General features: G+C 40.8%; 1 protein-coding gene across 9 annotated transcripts in view; it reads right to left on the reverse strand.

Moving 5' to 3' along the window:
- DNM3 (dynamin 3) overlaps positions 1-23,372 on the reverse strand; it is a 366,866-nt gene that overhangs the window by 86,682 nt on the left and 256,812 nt on the right. For all 9 annotated transcript variants that reach the window (XM_090049992.1, XM_090049990.1, XM_090049991.1 and 6 more), the window contains one exon: positions 9,827-9,938. In XM_090049992.1, coding sequence (XP_089906118.1) covers positions 9,827-9,938 — 112 coding nt within the window. The remainder of the gene's footprint in view (positions 1-9,826; positions 9,939-23,372) is intronic.

Below are 23,372 nucleotides of genomic sequence, written 5' to 3' on the forward strand. Positions count from 1 at the left end.
CCTCTACCTCATTCTGTATGATCTATTAATGGATATGATCCTTCAAAGCACTTCAGAAGGTACCTATCCCTAAGCACGGGAGGAATTGCAATAATGCTTAGGACTGTGCAAAATTACGTTGTTGATAATAGATCCTTTGGCAATTATAAAATCCTATTCTTCTTCAAACTGATTTTGACCTGTGCTTGCATATCTGCACATCACAAGGGAAAAAGTAAGGTCAGGAATGTGACAGTGACTGAGGAAGTATTATATGGTACTGAGAAAATGGCAAAATCCCTAAATGGCTTCTTTCCCTTAAGTACCACCTTACCCTTACCCTTTCCCACACTTCCTCCATCATTTCATGCCCCCCTGTTACAAGGCATCACAAGTTTCCCAGTACTTCATACTTCACAGGTGTTGGCATCTACAGGGTTGTGCAGGTTGTTGCTGTGTCACTGGAACTCATTAGTTTACCATGAAAGGACCTGTGACAGAGAAAAAGGCTGTAGGGAAGGGGACAGATGCCGAGGAAAGGATCCCTAAAAGAGGTCAGATCTAGGGTAAAGGATTAGGATAGATTTCATGCAAAAACTTTTTGATTAGAAGATCAGCACTCTGCAGGGGTGATGTTTGTGAATCTATGGTTAGCATGTGCCTTTTGTTTTGGAGCTAGGCAAAGAGGTTGCTAGCTTATAAAACCTCTCTCAGCTCCCAGGGCACATGGCACTTGCCTCCTCCCAGACTTCACACTGAACAGGCCCGCTCCAAATCCCACTTCTGTTTCCTAGAGCCCACTCATTGCAAAACTCAGGAGAACAGATGCCCCAGAATTCCTCCAGATGCCACCAACTCTCATAGCCTCTCTCAGTACTCTGCCCCTCTTTGCCACATTTCACCTGGTCCACAAGTCCCCGGCTGAACATTAGCACCTCTGAATCAGCTCATCAGCAGCACAGTTTACAATTAGCACAGATGAGCTCCTATTATAAATATTTCTCATAGTATTCATAGTTTAAATGTTATTGTTAACCTAAAGCCAATTACTTGTATATAAAATCACTCACTCCTCAATACTCCACTCCTATACTCCCTCTGCAAAATATTAAAAATCTACTTCCCAGATAGATCAGCAAAACAGACCAGGTTTTAAGGTTAACCACCTTGAGGACAGGTGCAGTGAAAAGCTGGTGCAAAAATATTAAAGAACCAAAGGATAAGTAAAAAACTCCAAGTATTTTATACAATTAAAAACTCTTTTTTCTGATCTTTCCCAAAATTTGCAAAAAACCCCCCCAAAACAAAAAAAACCCACCCCAAACCAAACTATTAAAGGATGAGTTGTAACCAGCAACATGTCAGGGGCTTGGTTTCTTACTATGTAAAGCCATTTTTCAACATTTGTTATGGAGAGGTTGCTGCTTCTCCATAACATTTCAAAGAGTTAACAGATCAAAAGTAAAAATAAAATAAAATAGAGAAACAAGTAAAGGAAATACAAATTAAAAGCAACTTTTTTCCCACTAAGCAACAGCTTCTCAATGTATTATATTCCAAAATGTGAGATACAGTAATTCTCATCATTTGGATCAGGAAAAATGAAAAAGTGTTAAAATGTATTAACCCTGGGAACAGCTCAATTATTAGTTTATCAGATCCACATCAGCAAAACTGTCTGCTGCATAATTTCATAAAACCTACCACGCATATTTTGATTCTCCCTTTCCATACCCCACACCCTTCTGCTGCTGTCCAGCTGGAATACATCAAGGGTCTAGAAGCCAAGTCAAATGTTGACCCCACCCGCCACCATCCATTTAAGGCACCTTCAAAGCCAGTACACTGATCTAGTTCAGCTTAGCCAACAACGCCAGCAAATCTGTTATTTAAGACTTCAGTGCTGGGTTTTTATAACTGCCCATTAATACAAGCTTTGATGTATGGTCAAAAAATCCAGCTGTAATGAGTTTCATCAGACTGTAGTAACCTTTTTTACTCAGAAGGTCTTTATTACTATACCTTCATAATCTTTGTTCCCAATACCTTTTTATTTCTTTATAATATCATTCTTCCTAAATTGCCTTATAAACCAGCACTGAACAACTCCAAACATTATTCTCCTTCCCAAAGCTAAAACAAAGAGCCATTATAGCACTGTAGAAAATAGTTTTGTGCATCAAACTTTGTAATGCTACTTTGCTCTAAACAGTCCAACATGCAGCAACATTGTTGTGTGAACCAGAACAGAAACTCTTGGTTTACAAAGAAAACCCTTGGGAAGCAGTAGAAAGGGAGTTTGTAACAGGACAAAGAACTTACTCTGTTGTTCCCCTTTTCAGGAAGCAGTGAGAGTGAAAAAAAGAAAAAAAAAACATTAGATACATTTATTTCAAATGAACGTAATATGCTGTGTGTATTCTGGGTGTCAGACAAACCAAATGAATAACTGAATCAAAGAATATTCACTAATTCCCTTTGGTGAGAAAGCTTCAAAGGAAGCATAAGAAATTCATGAAAAGCTTAAAATGTTCAGTGAAATTGTAAATGCAGTAACTGCAAGTTTTCAGAATTTCTTTTCTAAACAAAGGGTCTGATTTTCCTCTTGCTTCCACCAGTGTAAATCAGGAGCAGCTCCACTGGAGTCAATGGAGTTACGCTTGGGTAAGTGACAGGGAAATAGGGCCCAAAAAGATTTGGGAATGGGACTGTAGCCAGCTGGATTTTCTTGCAATGGTAATATTGAACTTCTAGCATGCAAGGCAACCCACTAAGCATGTCTGCTTACCGTTTCATGACAGCCACTCCCACAACATGCCAAGGAATGGAAAGTTTCACCATCCAATGCTTTTTAAAAAAGCAAATATTGTATGTTTAGGTTGGTAATAAAATAAGAGGGGAAAGGGGAACAAGGAAAAGAGTGGATGGTGCCGGGGAGGTAGAATGTGCAGAAGTTTGATGAACATCTGCACTGCTACTTTGTTTTTTAATTACGAGTTTTGCCATGAGCTGGCATGAACAGTATATATTATAGAGTGGGAAATCAGCCAAAATAAACGCCAGCCCACAGTTGAGAAATCCAGTCTGGAAAGGTTAGTCACAAAGTTGTAGTCATTTTAAAAGAACGGGGTTTGGATACTTCAAATGCAGAAACCAGCACTGAAGTCAGCTGGCAAATGGATATCCCCTTTCAAAATGAAATGGTAACAGTGTCATTTATATCAAGCAAACTGACTCATATAGGGGTTGAAAAAATAAAAATAGTGATTCAGAGCAATCAGGGTGGCTGAAAAGGGCCACATCCTGACAAGAGCAAAACCCTCAAGGGCAAAGGGGACTTGGCAATATATTGGGAGCACAGAGGGTAATTTCTACCAGTAGTAAAAGATGGTTAACAAACCTGGTATGTGCACAGGACAGAAGGGGGGCAGAGGAGGGGGGGGAAGGGGAGGGGGAGGAAGAGAGAGAGAGAGAGAGAGTGTGTGTTTGTGTGTGTGTGTGTGTGTGATGGAAAAGCTAGAGTGATACTTAGATTGTAACATTTAATGTGTTAAGGATACTCATTCAGGCAAACAAAACAGTGACTCCCTGATTTTGTTTATAGCACATAAGAACCCAAGATGAGCAAGTATGTTGTTTCCTTGCATTACTAAGAGGCAGGAACTGCTTCACCTAACAGTCATCATTACTACTATCAACAATGCAAATGAGTATCAGCAGAAGAGTGACAACACAAAAATGGCAGCTCTTTGCTTAATAGCTTTGCTAGCAACATGTGTTTGGAGCAGATCTGGTGAATCCAGTAAATAATATAAAGTTCTACTATTACTCTTCTCAGCTTTGCAGAAGCCACACAAGTAAGGGCGTGCATGCTGGCTTGTACATCGGCACAGAAATTACTGATGAAAGGGCATAGTTTGACATTCAGATTCCAGGCAGATTCATAGTCCTGGCAGTTGTGGAAAGCAGGCTTCGTTCACCACCGTGTTTGCTCCAGTTTTAAGCCACCATTAATCAATTTCTAATTTCTAAGGACCAATGTTTTATCACTAGTGCCAAAGCCTGGAGAGTCACAAATAGCTGTAACTTGCAGAAGACAGAGAAGTCAGCCTGTAAAGGGACGGGGGGCTACTTGTTTGTATTTTTTAACCTTGGAATTACAGCAGAGAAAGTGTTGAAATGAGTGCAAATTGCTGCCACTTGCTGGCAATGGCATTTGCATAAAACACAAGGCCTTCAAATGAGAAAAAGAACTGAATGGTGAAATCCTCCAAAATATTTCATGTTCTCAGAGAAAAGTTTGGAAGTGTTGAGAAAGAAGGTGGTTTTAATGAAAAAGAAGTGTTGCTGATCCTCATCCAAGTTCTAGAGCATCTTTCTGAAATACCACAGATCTGGAGCTCCCCCCCAAAAAAGCTGTATAGCTCTAGCACAGCTCAAAACTTCTCAGCCTCAGCACACAATTGACACTTTATTCCTGGAAGATCAGGTGAGCTGCAGTACTACAGCAGCACCCAACATCTCTTCCTGCTGACCTTTCCAAACTCCTAGGAGATGAACTTCACAATACATATTAGTTCTTTGGGACAGTGTACTTGTAAGAGTAGGTGACTCTTCCTGTAGCATAAAAGCAAATCTCCTCCCAGCTCATGGCCTAACTAATTTTAAGCAGATTTCATCTTCCTCAGCAACTCCTCCCTCTCTCTCTCACTTCCTCCCCTTCCAAAGATTTTGAAAATGCTTATCACTCTAGTATGCAAGTGCAGTAGGTAGAATGATTAAAAAACAAAACAAAAAAAACCCCCAAAACCACTTTGCAGCATTTTTGAATGGTGTAAGGGAAATTAGAAGGGAGATTTACTTCAAGGAACTAGAATGGTATTTGAGTACTATACATAAAAATGAACTTATATCAGACAAAAGTAAATAGATCAGATTCCAAAAAGTCTTTTGCTAAAGGCAAGATGTATGTTCTACTGACACGAAGAACAGTTTTGTGGGCACTTCACAAATGGACCATTTTACAAGTCAAAGGGGATGCATCTTTTAATATTTTTTCACAACGAAATAACATTAGAGATCATGATTGTCTGTTTCGTTGATTTAATTACAAGTATGTGGTGGAATCATTTGCTTTCCAATAACACTTTCTATTTGATATGATACTGAAGACAGTATGAAGATTAGGAAGATCAGTTTGATAACCATCCCCTGAATTTATTTAAATAAATAGGTAGAATAACTGATTAGTAGCAGTAGTATTTTATTTTATTAAATTTAGATGTTGCCCTATGCAAGAAGGCTCAGGGAAGTTTACAAGAAATCCTACAAAGCATGAAACAAAAGCAGACTCCCCAAATGACACCTTACAGGGCTTGGGTTCTATTTTTATGATCTGCATTGCTTTGTGAGGTAAAGCTGTATTAGTCCTGACGCGGTGAAGCAAAACGCTTATTTTTACTGACCACAGCAGCCGGTATTAAGATATATATTGTATGTGGACTTTTACAGAGACATTTTCTAGAGGGCATGATGTTGGCCTGTGTTACTAGTGAGGTCAGTAAATACAGCTCCCAGTGCCATAAATAAGCAGAGTTAGGGCAAGAATGAGCACTTCGGGAAATCTCTCTGGTTAATTCATTCATCACTGGGTAGTTTAAATGCATTAGAAATGACAGGAACAGGACCTCAATTCCAGCATGTTCTGTGGGCATATCCTGTAAAGAATAACGGAAAGAGGTCACTGAGAATGCTGCACCCCCTTTCCTCTAGTTAATCTGCTACCACTTAAAGAACCTACCCTGCCAATTCTTATCAAGGGATATGTTACTGTATTCCAATCTGTTAACACCTCAGTGAATATCAGGTAAGAGTACTCCAGACTGGCTATTTTTCAAAGGCATAGTAATTTGAATAATTTCTTGATGTTTGGCACTCTAGAAGTTCTGAGAATTGATCTGACTTTCATTAAATGTTAGAGGCGTTTCTTTTAGTCAGCATATACCACTTGTATCTGCATTTCAAGATCCTCAAAGCTATAATGGATAACATTTTAAGCACCAGTTTGTGAGGTAGATTGGCCTAATGGATGCTTAAGTGGTTACTGTACATGCTGTACATGAGTTACCAAGATGGTGGAGGTCTTCTCAGTTCTGAATTATTCTATGTCTGACCTCATATGGGAACTAATTTACTCTTGCCCCAGGCACTAAAATGAAGGACTTGCATGAAAAATTTTACTCAGAGGATCTTCTCCTAATCTTGTGGGCATTCTTCAGTTGATACGCAATACTATCTATTGTTATAGAAATGAAAAAAGGTTTGAGAATTATCCAAAGGGCTTTCTCAAACCTGTTTTTACTTCTATCCAAAGGGCTGGTAGTTAACTTCCTAGCCCCTGTAAATGGTAATTAGAGAAAACAAAGAGTGTGGTTGTGGTGGGGGGGGGGGGGGGAAGATGTCTGAAACCGTTTCAAAAAACCTTTAAAAACAAAAGTATCTTATTATTCTGCAATTGCCCCTGAAAAATCTTCCTTTAATCACAATTGCCAAGCACTGATATCTGAGAACCCACTTTATTGCATGTAAAGGGCTTAGGAAATAAATGTGGTAGGCCAGGAATTAGCCTCTTTTGTGAAGATCACACTGCACTGTACATACACTGATAGCATTACTACCATTGAAAGAAAACAACGTTTATTGTATTACAGTATAAACAATTTGTTTAAGTATGTACTTTAGGTACAGGACTTCTATTGTTACTGTGTTGCGTTGCTGTTGTTATTTAATATTTAAACATTACATAATAGAAAATATACATGTCCATGTATTTACAGTGTTTTAAATATACCTAATATATGCAAACAGATTAAACAGTGCATAAGCTGTCACCATCAAAGCCACCACTGACCGATAATTATAACATCATTATATTAGAGCTATTTCCCTATATTTCGGCTAAGAAATAACTGTGGTATCTCATACGTTATTGACTGGCACAGTAACTTTTTGTAAAATCATAAATTTAGGCCAGAAATAACCACTACGATCTTCTTGTCGGAACCGCTGCACAACACAGACCATAAATATTTATTTTGTAATTGTAAGTATTCTATATATTTAAAAGTATATTTATGCTGGAAACTATACCTTTGGAAGACGATAAGTATGAATTAGGAAAATAAATTGCCTTTTACTATAGAAACTGTAGCATGTGCTTCCAATCTGAATTTTTAACTACTTAAACTATGATGCATCCCATAGCTTTTAGACATTGCCCAGATATGGAATAAAGTATTGCCTTTGCCCTGAAGGACTTAAAATCTAACAAGGGCAACAAGAACAAAAACCTAAACAGGACAGGAATGAACATACAATATATTAGATAAATAGATGCAGATAGATATCTCAAATAACAACAAATATAACCAGTTAAAAAAAAAATCTTACCTGTGTACTCAGCTAGGGGGATAGAAAAGTAATAATCAGGTAAGTGATACTTCTCTGGGAGTCTGTAAGCATGGTATGATGAGAAAGCTATGCATGGGTACAATACCACATAGAATGAGGAGGTCAGGTATAATTACATTCGGTTGGCCTAATAAAAGATATCACATCTACTCAAAGAACCTTGACTGAAAAGCAGAGACATGTCCTATGAAGACTGGTAGCAGTGAGGAAGGGACCATTATGTGGAAGATAATGAAGAAGATGCGCTGAGCGCTGACTGGTCAGAGGAAGGAATGGAAGCTGGCTGTAGGAGTAACTATCATGAAATGAGTGCACTGCTGAGCAGTTTGATGTGAGAGCCCCTTGATGTGAAAACATATATTCATACCACTAACAATATGCATTAAAAGTGAAAGAGTTAATGAAGAAGGTTTAAACAATGTATTATGGGAAGACTTTCAAAGGCCAAAGGGCAGCTAGATACTAGAGCTGTGTGAAGCTTCAGTTGCTGATATGATTCGGTGGAGATTCGGCTGGATTTGGCACCCAAATCTGAATTGAATCAGGAGATCCTTTAATGTCTCTGAACTGAATTTGAACCCTCCAAATCAATTCGGAGCGATTCGGACATAGACACAGCTTTAAATGTTTTTGTTTGTTTGTTTGTTTGTTTGTTTTTACATACTCCAAGGTACCAAGTGGCTTGTAAATGCTGAGATTCTGGGGCAGATGGAGTGTCCTATGGCAGCACAGGGGGGCGGCCAGCATGCTTGGCAGTGGACCCGGAAGTGGACCAGAAGCACTCCCGGTCCACTTCCAGGTCTGCTGGGGAGCACACAGGGAACCTCCGGCCCCCCAGCTTGGCAGAGTGCCTCCTGGGTTTGGAGAGGGCACCCAGGGTCCCCCCACAGCTGATTGCCAAGCCAGAGGAATGCAGGGGGGATTCCCTGCACACCTGGTGGTGGACCTGGAAGTGGACCAAAAGGGTGGGGGGTGTGGGAGGACCCTGCGCTCCTGTTGGACGCTCCTTCCACCGCACTACTGCAGCATTCACGAGCCATGTCTGGTAATTAGAGGTATGTAGAAAAAACATTTAAAGCTATGTCTATGTCTGAATTGCTGATTCTCTGAATCAGCATTGAATCTTCAGATCTGGTCAAATCTAATCAGGACAGTGATCTGAATCAACTAATTGAATCGCTGTTCCCGGTTCAGGTTGAATCTGAATTGAATACAGCCTGTTTCATATACCCTTACTAGATACCAAAGCCCCTCTGTCCTTCCCCTAAACATGCAGTTAATACCAAATTGGGAGGTGTTACAAATACTAGAAAAAGGCAGAAAAATAACATAGATCTTTTCTGCAAAACTGCCAAGTATCACAGTTTGAAAGCATACTAAACATATAAAAAGAAAGAGAGAAAATTCTCCCACTGACCCAGTCCTCTGGGAATTTCATCATGGTAGGGGGAACTAGGGGCTACCATAGATCTGTCCTAGATACTACATGCTACAGGAAGGCCTCTTATAATGGAAATCAAATTTGTAAAATAAAATAGGCATAGGTCTAATGGTTCTTTAACCAACAATGGCATCCTGTAACAGGACTCTGCACTCTTATTGGAATCTGTACTAGTGTGGCTCCAGTGAAACCAGAAACTTAGTGAACTAGAAGCTTACACAGACTCATGCAATGAGGTCACCTTAGAAACTGGACCAAACCCTGCCAGAACTATGTATAAATAATAACAACAAAAGAGAGAGAGGCCATTAAAATGTGAAAGGGCAGTTTGACAAACTCATTTCCCAGCTTTCTGTATTGTGTATCCAATTGATATGATTTTTTTGGTTTAATATTTTTCATAATCTTATTAAAGCTGTACATGAAAGGCTTAGTTGGTATTTGCCTCAGATACTGAAACAGATGGTGAAGCAGTGAAATAAAAATCACATGATAGATTGGTATGTCTCCTTCAGTTCTAGAATAGGAATATGCAAAAATACATGCTTCAAACCATACTTTATCTCAAAAAAAATATGAATAGATTTGGTGAAGTTGAGGAAGCACCCAAAACAGAGCATCATTTCTATTATTCAGGTCTTTAAGGATTCTTTTTTTTTAAGTAATAAAATTATTTCTCTTCTAGCCAGAGGGTTTATTTGTCATGACTTAACTCAGAATGTAATTTTACATTAATTTATTTGATGATGAACCTTTAAAAAAAGCCATAGATGTGAGCTCAATTATAGCCATGCAAAAATACATAATATTTCTAGACATCTACAGACAGAGCTTAAAAATAAATCTCTTCCCAGAAAAATGAGAAAGAGAAAGGAAGATTTTTCCAAGTCCTAGCTAGTGCAGCTACTGAAAAAACTAGCAAGCTGTTTGACTTACTGAGGATTTATCTGGGTAGACACCAGCTCGCAGGAGAGATGCCTTCCAGCTATCCACCTCCTCCTGGGAGTCGCAGGCTAGCTCAAGGAAACGGTAATCCTTGTAAACATTCCTAGAACATAGAACATCACACTGTAAAACTTGAACTTTACTTCGCTAAATCAAGTCTACAGCATGTCAAATAGAAAATCCCATGGGTTCTGCAATTATTAGGTAGTTTTTTCAACAGTGGAGTAAATAGCAGTCAAACATGCAGTGCTTCTCTGAAGATTACATGGAGTACCTAAAAACATTAAACAAAATTCCACACCACATCTCACCAAAAGATAATGGCCTGGATGCAGCATGTAACTGCCTTCAAAATCAGACTTTCCACCCATTTGTTAAACACTGGGACACATTTAGGGAAAAATAATACTGCTGTGATGCTGAGGGAAAAGAGTCACAGAAGAACTGCCAACAAAGCTGTGGATCTTGTAACTGACAGTTGAGGCTAATGAAAACCAGTACAAATTTTTGTCAATGTGATATCTATTTAGATTTAGCTTTTGAACAACTTCAGTAAAAGAAAATTAACAGGAAAAGAATGACAACTTAATCAGTTTTTTAAAAAACTCAGCTGGATTCCACAGCAATAGAAAGACCCATCCAACACCTACTGCATGTAATTCTCTTAGTAACAAGGTGCTATCATTGCATTTAGGGAATAACTTAATGGAAGAAAAGAGAAAGAAGGGAAAATGCACGATATGTAGGGAGGTGGTACTTGTAAATTCTCCAGTAAATAGAACAGATTTTTCCCTTCATGCTTTAGCCATTAGTTACCAAACTTAAAATCTATATACAGAACAGATTGCTGTAAATTTGTCAGCCAACAGTCCTTTTAGGAAAGGCAAAAGCTTAGTTGAGAAAAGTTATAAAGCCACACTTTGCTAGATCTTAACAGGTACCCAAGAATAGATTTTCCACTGCAATGCAACTGTTTTCTTAGGAGCAATAAAACAGTTTGGGGGGAAGGACCACAATAAAAAAATCGTGTTAATTTTCACACTCTACAACATGGAGGACTCTAAAGACATGCTGCATTAGAAGCACTGCATTCAGAAATGAAATGGTAACATTTTGGGGGGAAAAATTGCATTATACAATCAAAATCACTTCCATTATTAACACTGGTAAGACCACTTTCTCTAGCATTTATGGGATTCTGAAATTTTCACTTCTCTCACATCTGAGGCGAGATAAACTTGATGGAACTCTCCATTGCAGGTGTTTCTCTCCCATGCCAATAAGAATATAATGTGGCAAAAAAGTACTTCCTAAAGCTGTTTTTTCAATGCAGCATGAGGAAATGGATAGGTATAAAGCCTGTACATTTAGCAATAAACTACCATTATGTCTCACAAAAGAGGCGGCACTGACACCCAGTCCTTTGTACTGGTCCATTTAGCATGTACTGGGTGCATCTACACATGTGCTTTATTACGGAGTTGACTAATTAACTCTGCAGTAAAGTGTCACTATCTACACATGAGCTACTATTAGTGTGCAGTAAATGTTTAACTACACTGTAGGATGGTACTCTCAGGAACAGTACCTTCCTAAGGAGGAGTAATTACATGCGCTGAAATGCATATGTAGACGGTAACAGGGGTTGGCTGGGGTACAAGGGTGCTAAAATGTGGGGTCTGCCTGCCACCTAGCCCCACATTTTAGCACCCTCAGCCCCAGCCAGCTCCAACGCCAGGCTCAGACCCCACAGAGCCAGGGTCTGACCCCCCAGACTCTGTGACAGCCCAGGGTTGCTCCGCCCCAGATCAAACTGGTGCATGTGCAGCTGACTCCAGCACAAACTGTGCCAGAGTTTACCACATAGCTTTAAGGGCATATGTCAATATATCCACTGTGGTGAAACATGCCGTTTGCATATTAGCATACATTACATTATCATTAGGTTTATATATTTCATTAGAATCTCATGACATAAATGAAATCCTGGCTTCAATAAAGTAGTAGCTAAACTCCCATTGAGTTCATTGGGCACAAGAACTAGGACAGAAATTACATATAAACTAGTATAAGTGATCAGAAACCAGTTTAAATCTGTAACACAACAGAAGTTCAGTGCACATAAACCACTTTCAAAATGGCCAAAACTGGTTTAAGATATACCTGGATGGATGTAGTATCAGACTTAACTGATTTAGATCAAATTGGTTTATTGAACTTCTGTCCCAGATCACCTCCAGATTCAAGTTAACTGACAGTCCCCAAGCATCCCAGGATGCTTTGTACCTGCCCACCCCCCCCCCCGCTCCCTTGCAGGGTGAGTGGGCTAGCCTTGGCCCAAGCTGTCTATTCCAACTGAGAAGATACGCATGTTCAAGCAACCCCAAATTCTGGGCTGGGCCACTGCAGGTATGTGACTGCATTTCTGGAATCAAAAGTGAATGTCTGTTCACTTGCTTATTGGTTCAATCTATGCAGTTTAAATAATTCTTCAGAGATTGAACTGATTCAGCCTTGGCCTTTTTGACTGTCTGTACTTAGCCAAGATGTCAAGCTATATGTTTTCCTTAGATATTTACAGAAATCACAGTTGCCTTAAACAGGTGACAAAGATATTTGAATCTTATTTAATCTACAGTGGGCACATCTACATGAGATGCTTAACTTCGCATTAGCATAGTTTACTGCAAAGTAAGCATGTGCATCTACATGTGCACATGCTTACTTTGCAGTAAACCTCCCTAATCCCAAGTAAATTTACTTCCTGCAAATCCAAGTAGCAAATTTACTTGGGATTAGTAACTGCACTATAGCACTTGTGTAGATGCTTGGCTGAAAGCAAAATCTGCTCCTGGGCAGCCATCTACCAGGGGGAAGGAGATAGCTCCCTGCCTCCAGAAGCACAGGAGCCTGGGTAAGAACTATGTCCCACTGCCCCGGCAACAGGGAGATGCAAGACCTCTGCTTGGGTGATCAAGGCATGGGGCTTGGAAAGAGCTGCAGGGGTGGGGTAGGTCCCAGTGCCCTGTCCTGATTTGCCAGTGGGGAAGCTAGCAGGAAACTAGCTGCCCCACTGGTGGATTGGGGCAGGGGGCTGGGGCCTGTTCCTCCCCTGCAGCTTTTTTCCAAGCCCCATGTTTCTTGGCCTGGTGCTCCCTACCAGCCCCTGGGCTAACACCCAGTGGGACCCTGGAGCTTCCCCTGTTGACAGCAGAGGCCCACTGCAGGGCTGCAGGGAACTGGGTGCAAATCTTCTCCCTAATGCCCGTATGGGTAGATGCTTGCCTAAAAACTCTTACTCCAGCTTAGTTTACACCAGAGTAAATCTAGGCTGGAGTAAATGCATGTGTAGATGCATCCAGTGTTTCAGAAGTCTGAACCAACATGTAGAGAGTAAAGCAAATACAAGAATGCCATGATAAGGGAAACCAACACTGAGCAGCTACATAGTAATTACTCTAATTTGTTATCAGGAAACCTTTTTTATTGAACTATTTCTTAGGCAAATGAATTAGACTGTTACAACTACTTGACTGCTACAACTATGGAAAATATACTGAGATGCTAGAGGCAACTATAACCCAAGAAGGCTGAGAAACAGTGATACAAAATAAAAAGCTATAAAACTTAGATGGCAAGGATCACTAAGATTTTTGCTCTTTCAGTGAAATACAATCCTAGCTAGTAAAAAATACCTTTCAGGATAATGATGCCAAAGTATTATAATCCTATAGTGAAAATTATGACTTTTCATATAAAAACCACAATGATTCTTAAGCAATGAATGAAAAGGGAGTGTAGCACACTGCCTAGAACAAGATATAGGCAGGACTTCTACATTTTATCCCCGCTGTGACAGTGACTTGTATCCTAGAAGCACTGACAGAATACTATACATCTGTAAGACACATATAGCTCCTGTCACTGGTATTTCAGTGCCTCAACCTTTAATGCATTTCTCCTCACAGTATGCCTGTAAGAGAGCTCTGCTTTATTCTTGTTAGACATTTAAGTAACCAAGGCCCAGAGTTGCTAAATGACACGTTCAAAGTCACACAGGAAGTTTGTGATGAATTAAGGAAATCAGCCCAGGTTTTCTTGAGTCTCACATTAACACTTGAATCACTGGACACCTCTTTTTCCACAAACATAAAACTGAGAAAGGTTTTTGCAAACAAATGAAGTAAAAATAACCTCTAAAGAGAGTTTTTTCTGTTTTTCTGTAGCTAACAAAATCTTTAAAAAACCCCCAAAAACTAACTAACAAACTAACAGGTTTCATTCATTAAGGGCCCAATGGTGTTTCATGGAAAACCTTACTGAAACCCATTCACAGTTTTCTGTGGTCTGCTTCCTTTCACTTTTTAAAATTACTATTGATATTTGCACAGAAACTGGATAGTCTTTATGCATCATCCACTTATTCCACATAGGATACAACACAGCTATGTTATCGGTGTCCTCCTTACATCAACCAATTGTGACATCAAAAGCTCATAACAATGACATCAGGGAGGGAGGCAGGAAACAAGAATAAATGAACTCTGAGTGATACAAATCTTGGTTGCATACAATAGCTTTTAAAAACACAGAAAAGAAATATAGATAACTGCAGTGAAACTGCCAAGGAATAGAACTTTATTTTTTCAAGTTATCTTATAGCAACTCATTCAAATATTTAATGTGCTTGAAATATTAACAAAGGGAAACTGTGTATAAAACTACAGGTATGCATACCACAATCGTTTATGCTGTTTCCTCTTGTAAAGTTTAATTTAATGTAATATCCTACCTAATTTAACAAAGACAAAAATATGCCCATAATTAAATTATTGTAAATTAAAGTAATACAAATCACTTAGAGTAAAGGGCTAGGGACAGAAGTTATACATAAACTGGTTTACGTGATCAGAAACTGGCTTAAACCTGTAAAAGAACACAAGTTCAGTGCACATAAACTAGTTTCAAAATAGCCAAAACTGGTTTAAGATAAACCTGGTTGAATGTAGTATCAGACTTAACTGATTTGGATTAAATCAGTTTATTGAAATTCTGGCCCAGACCCCTTCCTGGTTTAAGTTAAATCAGAGTCCCCCAGCATGTTTTTCAGCCCTGGGCTGGGCTGAGCTGTCTACTCCAGAGAGCAGAGATGTCTCCTCCCCCTTCTTCCCTAGCTGGAGCTCTGACTAGCTGAGAAGGGGGTGGGGGACTGCAGCCAGGAGACAGCAGTGTCTGCCTGGCATCCCCCTGCCCCACCTTTCTCTCGTTTGCTGCTCAAGCAGGGATTCTCCTCTCCCACAGCAAGGACCCCAGCAGCACAGACCCCAGCTGGCATCTGGCCATGCTAGCTAATGCTGAGGGGTGTGTGTGTGTGTGTGTGTGTGTCTCTCCAATTTCACTGGAATAAAGGCAGACAGGACAGTGTCCACTTAGCACTTTTTGGAATTAATCAGCAGGTCAGCTGGTAATGTCCCTCCATTCCTTCCTTGCAAAAAGCTATTCAAGAAGAGTTTGAGCTAATGAGAGGCTTTGTTTTCTTGATGGGAAGATACACTCCCTGATGGCTTGCTTGCTTCAAAGGCAGCAATCTTTCAGTGTTCAAGAGGGGACAGAGAGAGGTGTGAGAAATGACCTGGTTTGCAATGAATGCACTGCCTGTCAATTTGCTGCAGACAGTATGAAGAAGCAGGGAGAGGGAAATTGAAACGTTCAGTTTGCATGCACTCCACACAAGCAGTCCTCCTTCTCCCTTCAGTAACTTGGTGTTTAAATAAATAATTTGGATTTAAATATATTAGACTAGGAATATCAGGCCAAATCCACATCAATCTTGTATGTACCTCCACTTAGGTATTACAATGCCTAAAATTTAGGTGTACAGCCCCGGGAAGATGATTCAGATAGACAGGGTAGACATCTATACTTTCTATACAACAGGTGCTTTCCCAGGCCAATCCAGTTAGCCAACAGGAAATGCTAGTTGCAGGGTATGTCTGGTATGAACTCCCACACCACTTCACAGAGCTTAGGCATCTGACTCAGGGCTGTAAGGCAGGGGCTTTCATCATCTCAGGATTCAGACTGCTCATATATAAGGGGGCCAGCAAAAGGGAGCCCCCCCACATGGCATGGGGCAGTGGGAGGTAGTGGGGATCGCCCCCCACCAGGCAGGAGCTGGTGAGTGGAGGCTTTTTTCTTCAAAGAGTCGGGAGCTGGGGTGTGTGGGATAGCCATTACCGGGGCTGGCAGAGCGAGTGGGGGATGGGGCCTGTGTGACTTGGAGATTTGGCAGCATCCAACTCTTGGAATCAGATTTGGCCAAGTCAATTCGGGACAGTGATTTGACTCATGGAATCAAATCACTGTCCCCCAAATCGGCTGAATCTGAAGCAAATAGTAGCTGCTTTGCACAGGCCTAATGCTCTGTCCTGCCTATGGAATTGGAGACTACGGTACACAAGGGCCTTTTCTAGCCAAAAAAAGTTTCCTAATGAATCTAGGTACCTAAACTGTTTTGTGGCTATTGAATTCTCTTGGTGACTTAGACACTTAAAGTTCTTCCTAAGTCCTGATTTGGACCTAGAGACTTGATTTGGACTCATCCCATCCTTTTGACTTTCAGGAAAGGTTTATCACAAGTAAGTATTTTTCACCCTTTACACACTACTGGGAAGGACAGGCAGAATGTCAGTTCAGAATATAAACATTGTGTCATCACTGGGAGTTAATTCAACACACGAACCAGTCTGTTACTGCATCCTTCACTTGCATATTTCCCTGCCCAAGGGCATACTATGGCTATTCAAAAAAGACCTATATGCACTTTGGCACTCTGATGCCACCTCTTTTCAACCAAAAGCTCAAAAGAATTAACTCAAAAGAGATTGCACTCAGTCAAGTGTGCCTCTAGGTTGCCCTTGAAGGTTTTTCTTGAGAACTATATGCACCCTTTTCCTGTTCAGTTCACTGTACAAGAGTTACTTGGGAACAGGCCTTCATTATTAATCCCTCAACAGATATGCCATCAGCATGTGGAGGGACTTCATCATTGGACATCTTGTCCCACCAAGTAGATGTCCCACTTGAAGTAGGGTGCATCAATTTTTCTTCTCTTTTGGACTGCAAATCTATGGATCACCTATTCTCTGGGTCATTTCCCTCATGGCATGGTTTGAAGGCAACTAGATTTCATAGACATTAGGGCTGGAAGGGACCTCAGAAGTTCATCGAGTCCAGCCCCCCGCCCAAACGGCAGGAAGTCAGCTGAGGTCATAGGATCCCAGCAAGATAAGCATCCAATTTTCTCTTGAAGGTGTTCAATGTAGGTGCTTGAACCACCTCCGATGGCAGGCTGTTCCAGACCTTGTGGGCTTGGACAGTAAAGAAATTCTTCCTTATGTCCAGCCTGAAACGGTCTTGCAGGAGTTTATGACCATTTGACCTCGTCATCCCTTGGGGTGCTCTGGTGAACAAACATTCCCCCAGATACTGATGGTCACCCCTGATAAACTTACAGGTGGCCATCAGATCACCCCTGAGCCTGTCCTTTTCCAGGCTGAAGAGCCCCATGGCTCTCAGCCTGTTGTTGTAAGGTCTGGTCTCCTGACCTCTGATCATGCGCGTGGCTCTTCTCTGGACTCTCTTAAGCTTCTCCACATCATTTTTGAATTGTGGAGCCCAAAACTGGACTGTAGAGTAGTCAATTTGCACCTAACAAAGGCAACACTGAAACAAAGCTATTAGTTTGTCAGAGCTGATTCTCCCCTTCTGCTCTATGGTATAAAAATGAAGCCAGGCCAAAACACATGTTTGCAGATCAATAAACCTGTAACAGAACAGACACGGAACACCTACCTACCTTGATTTTGTAATTCTGTTTATCTCTGGATAGTGTACTGGGTAAAAATCCAATTTTCAGATCTTCAGCTCAGACACATTCAGAACCCCACATAGCTTAAATTGTAGAGGCACAAGTCAACCACAGGCCAGCAGCCACAATGTCATGGGATCTGGGCCATAGGGAGCTGGTGGGTGGGCACATCCTGGCCCCATCTGTAGCTTATACCAGCTCCTACCCTGCATACTGGAAGCAGCATTGGGCATGTGCTGGCATCAGCTATGGATGCTGCCAGCAGGTCCTCCTGGGGATCAGGTCAACTGCCTGCGACCACAGCTGATGCATTGGTGCAGCAGTGTCACCTGCAAACCCAGGTGGATGCCAAAATCCCCAGAGGAAACCTGCTTGGTGTGTCCACAGCTGAAGCCATTGTCTGCCCAGAGCTGCTTCTGGTGCACAGGGAAGGAGCTGATGTAAGCTGTCAAGATGTATTGTAGAAGCAGGATGATTTGGATGGGGGAGGGGAGAGGGAGGAGGGGAGGGAAGAGACAGAGACAGAGAGAGAAGCAACTTTGCCCTCAGTCAGTGTCAGTGGCCAGTGCTGGGTGCTGGGAAGAAGCTGAACTTGGCAGCAGGTGTGCTTGCTCCTGCTGGGGCCCATCTGGCTAAAGCTGCCCAGAGCCAGGAAGCAGTGCTAGTGGTAGAAGTGGTAGTGGGGAAAAGCCACCGGGCAGGCCTGGCGCAGGCTCTGGGTGGCTGCAGCCAGAAGGGCCCTGGGTGTGGCAAGCATACCCACCACAAGATCCTGCTTTTTCCTAGCGCCCAGCAATGGCTGCTGCCATTCATCATGGGCAGGAGGTGGGCAGGATGCCTCTCTCTGTCTCTCTCTCCCTTCCCCTCCTGCCTCACAGCAATCTCCACAGCTTACACCAGTTCCCATCCTGCATGCTGGAAGCAGCAGTGGGTGGGTGCTGGCATGAGTCACAGACACAGTTGACAGGTTCCCACTGGGGATCAGGGTGTCTGCCTGAGCCCCTCTCTGGGGTAGAAGGGTGGCCTAGACATGGTGCTGCTAGCAGTGGGGGCCCCAGCTGAAGCTGCTGCCTGTGGTCCCATCCCACATAGGAAGGTTTGGTGAGCTGTTACACGGGGGGAGGAACGGGGTGCTGACCTAGTCTGTGACAGATCCCCAAAACTCCGTATGTGGCCCCCAGCCCAAATAATTGCCCACCCCTGATGTTACTCCAGCATTCCTGTGGTTTTGTTAACTTCCAGTTTCTGATTCAATAGGGAACGAAGTTTCTCAAAGCCAAAAACATGCCAATCACATCAAATAAATTAAATGAAGTCACGGCCTCACCCCTCCAGCCTGGAGCAGGCGTTAACTCTTTCAACCCAAGTGAGTACCAATATGCAAGATGGTGAAAGAAACTGCAGCATGGATGCCATTCATAAAAAAAAGTTAGAAAATTCTCACAATCTCACAGACTTTTCAATACAACAAAGTGAATAATACAGATTAAAGAGAATTGCTTACTGCTTAACATAAAATATCCGTATCTATCATTCTAAAACTGTTGGGGTGATTTTGTAGCCATGGTGGTTCTGAAAATACACGAGAGACAAGCATTCAGGTACAAGATGCCCTTCTTCAGGTCTCAAGGGCCAAACTGTGTCTGCTTCTTTTTGAGATGTGAGGAAGGGCGCCCCAAAGCTAATCTAAAAATCTCTCTCAACTACGCAAGTGGCCCAATAAAATCACTATCCCACAAAAATCCTGCCCCTCATATAATTCTGATTGTAATTCTTACTAATGGTAAAAATGTTCAGTGATACCACGTACAATCCACTCAGACTCATACTCACTGCTATCATGGACTAAAAAGTCCCTCTCTGACCAGCTGTCTCCAGTCAGACAGGAGACTCCCAAAACCCCGTTGCTTATGGCACTGGGTTGGCAGGATTTACCCTTCCACAAAATCTCCAGAGTAGTTTTCTTGTATTATGTTTTAAAATATTCTCCAGAAATATTCTCATGTTAATATCTTGTGCTGGTAGCTTTTTCTTTCCCTAATGTAAGTATGCTACTCAGGAGAGACAGGAAATAGAAAAGGTATTTGAAAGCACATGGAAGGAGGCAGGGATGTGCCAGACAATTTCCAGGACAGCAGTGCTGTTGCTGGCATTAAGAGTTTCTGCACTTGAAGGAGTCCTGTCACAGCAGCGCTGAACGCTGCAGTCATGGAACATTCCATGGAGAAAGTTACATTCCATAAAAAAGAGAAGAGTTACTGTGGTTCCAGTTTTTAACTAACAGCTGAATAAAATTGCACTGAAAGCCACAGGGGAATAGCTTTAAAAGTTGTCTACTGTGCTGGAGGCAGTGCTAATGTAGGTTTCACTGTACAGTGGTCACCCTTCAAAAATTATTACTTTAGTAAACTAAATAGCTAGACCTCAAGATATACAATTTTTTTAGCAGTTCCTTAATATTGAGATAACCTTATTTATTTAACTAATGGAAAACTGGCAGGTATATAAGAGCAACCACTATATATACACATATCTTTTTCATTTCTTCTAATTTATCCTTATCAACATATTAATTTTGTCTACAAGGAAGCTCCTTTGATATCATGGAGATGAGGAGCGTGGTATTTTGATAAGTGGAGATGCATTGTAAGTGGCATGTAAGTACTAAAGAAAATATAGGAGAAAACATCAGATTAAGATTATATTTAGGTGCACTTATGCTCATTCATAAGCCTGTACACATACCATGAAAGCTATAACTAGCTTTTATACAGCAAGAATGTCTGTGAAATATGCAGGACCATGTTCATAAGCCACCCAAGGCTCTGATCCTGCAAAAACACAAACACAAGCTTAACCAGAGTAGACCTACTGAAGCCAATGAAACTACTCACAGCCTTAAAGATAAACATGTGTGTTACCGGATTGGGGCCTAAAACTGGAATGTTTACCATATGATTTTTTTGGTAAACTTCTGGGCTTCTCTATTATGATGCAATTAATGTACAATTGACAATGAAAGTCAGTAACTGAATGCAAGTTGATCCCAAATTTTGCCATGAAATGGTTTTAAAAAATAATAATTTACTAGGTATTTTCAATTTAGTCAGAACATACCACAAAATGAAAATATATATATACACAATATGGGTTTAATATATACAGCCATGATAAAAGGGAAAAGGAGAAAGTAAAGTAATCTAAACATCAAGACAAATATTTTAGATATGATATCAACTGTAAGCAAGCTGTATGCAATAAATTAAATTTGAATTGTGCTTCGACATAATGCTACACACACCTGAAATTCCATAATAGCATTTAAAAAAAACCCCAGTCACTTCCTTTAAAAAAAAGAAAAGAAATACTAAATATGTAGTAGTTGGGGCTTTGCAAATGTGATTATTTAAAGGAAACCAACCATCTGCTCTGAGTTAGCAACAATGACTAATATTTTCTATCAAGGCATGCCATTCCAAATCATTCCAATGAGTATTTTAATTAAAATCAATTACATATGACTGAAAAGTTTCTCTTAATATCCAGAAAAGCCAAGCTGAATCTCTATTAGATGATGCTACAAAATATAAGTGAATAAGGACTTTATCTAATAAATTATGGTCATGTAAGGAGTCCCTTGGTACTTTTAGCTAAAGCTGATTCAATCAGCTATCAGAAGTCCATTGATCAATATATCCACTGTAAAAAGGGAAAGTAAGCAGAGAATATAAAAATTATCGCAACCACACCCCAACCATGATAGAATCCAGACTTAAAACAGAACTGTAAAACACAGCTACAAAACTAATGTTTTATTGATCATTAGTATTTGCAGTAGCAATCATCTGATACAAAACTACTTCACTGATATCCAAGAATGACATTTCTACAGCTTCTATTTTATATTTAACTCAGACTTCTCCACTATTTCTGGGCAGGGAGCTGTTCGATATAATCATGGATGATCATTTAGTAAAGCTAGCAACAGAAAATAACATGACTTGAGTAGGAGCACTGTGCATGTGTTTCAATCTGTCCACAGCTAAACTAACTACAGCAAATAAAGGTATCTTTTAAAGACTCAACACTGTATAAGATATACATACACACACATATACATACATACGTATGTACACACACACACAGAGTAAATGTACAAATCCTGATTGTTACATCTTCTTCCTGTAGGTCAAAAACTCTTTTTGTGTGGGTGTGTTTGTTTGTTTCAGTAAATAGCCTAATTTACTAACTCAGCAGCTTGCAAATTGGAGAAAAACTTGATTATTCCATTTAGGTCATTAAGAAAATGCTACTTCTTTGGTATAAGTCTACAATGTCTACAGATCCCTGTGTAATTAGATCCTTTCCCTGTTGCTAAACACAACCAAGGTGTTTGTGATGACTTTAACACAACCGCTTCTTTGTCGTAAGGGCTCTTTTTGTTTTGTTATGACAGTACTGAAACCTCAACACCTGTGTCCCTTACCTGCAAATACTACGTTCTACTTATGGCATGAAGATTGTCTTTGAACAGCGATATAAATGAAAGGTCTAAAAAGCAAAGACTTAAACTACTGTTCAAATAGCAACAACTTTAAATTAGGGTGAAAACCCACGTGTTTAAACAATTTCATTGCTTTGGGTTTTCTTAAAATTACAACTTAACTGGCATTGAATAGAATCTAGAAGTTTGCTGTTTGTTTACAGTTCTTCAAAATGGTTTTCTGGATAAAATTCAGAGATTTTTAAAATGGATTTTCATTCCCTCATTTATAACAACATACATGGCTGTAAAATGCCTCAATCCCTACCTCTTCCTGGGGCTTAGGTTTCTTGGCAACTCCAAAAACAGTAACAAAACATATATCTCAGACTAAGCTTACTCCCTCAGCTTGGCTTCCATCCAGCACCTTCCTCCTAGCCCTCCTCCCCCTATTTTGGGCACCATCCCAATCTCCAATGCTTTGGATGGAGTTAACCAGATATGCCTAGCCACAGTCAGTAAGGGGAAAAACCAACCACTTTATTTAAGGTTCTAATGAGCAGGCACTAACAGAAGACCCCTACAGACTCATCACTCTGCATTCCTCCTAGACCAGCATTCAATCTCCACACACTCTTTGCAATCAGCAAAGGATGCAATGTATACATTTTCATATTGCTTCCTCTCTGCTAGTGGTATTCCCTATGCTGTAGTCCCAAGTGAGGTTCATGGCCACTGAATATCTACTATAATCCACTAATGTGACACCAAGCTGGGGGGAATAGTAGATACACCGGAGGTAGGGCTAGGATTCAAAGTAACCTAGACGAATTGGAGGATTGGGCCAAAAGTAATCCCATGAGGTTGAACTATGACAAGTGTAAAGTCCAGTACTTAGGACAGAACAATCCCATGTACCAGTACAGGCTGACGACTGACTAGCTTGGCAGGAGCTCTGCAGAAAAGGATCTGGGGGTTACAGTGGGCAACAAGCTGAATATGAGCCAGCAGTGTGCCCTGGTTGCTGAGAAGGCTAGCAGCATACTGGGCTACATTGGTAGGTGTGTTGCCAGCAGGTCAAGGGAAATGATTATTCTCCTCTATTCAGCACTGGTGAGACCATATCTGGAGTACTGTGTTCAGTTTTGGGACCCCTACTATAGAAAGTCTCTTTATGACTTTAC

The sequence above is a fragment of the Crocodylus siamensis genome, chromosome 5 (assembly GCF_052110815.1).
Source record: "Crocodylus siamensis isolate JL-2025a chromosome 5, ASM5211081v1, whole genome shotgun sequence".
Classification (NCBI taxonomy): Eukaryota; Metazoa; Chordata; order Crocodylia; family Crocodylidae; genus Crocodylus; species Crocodylus siamensis.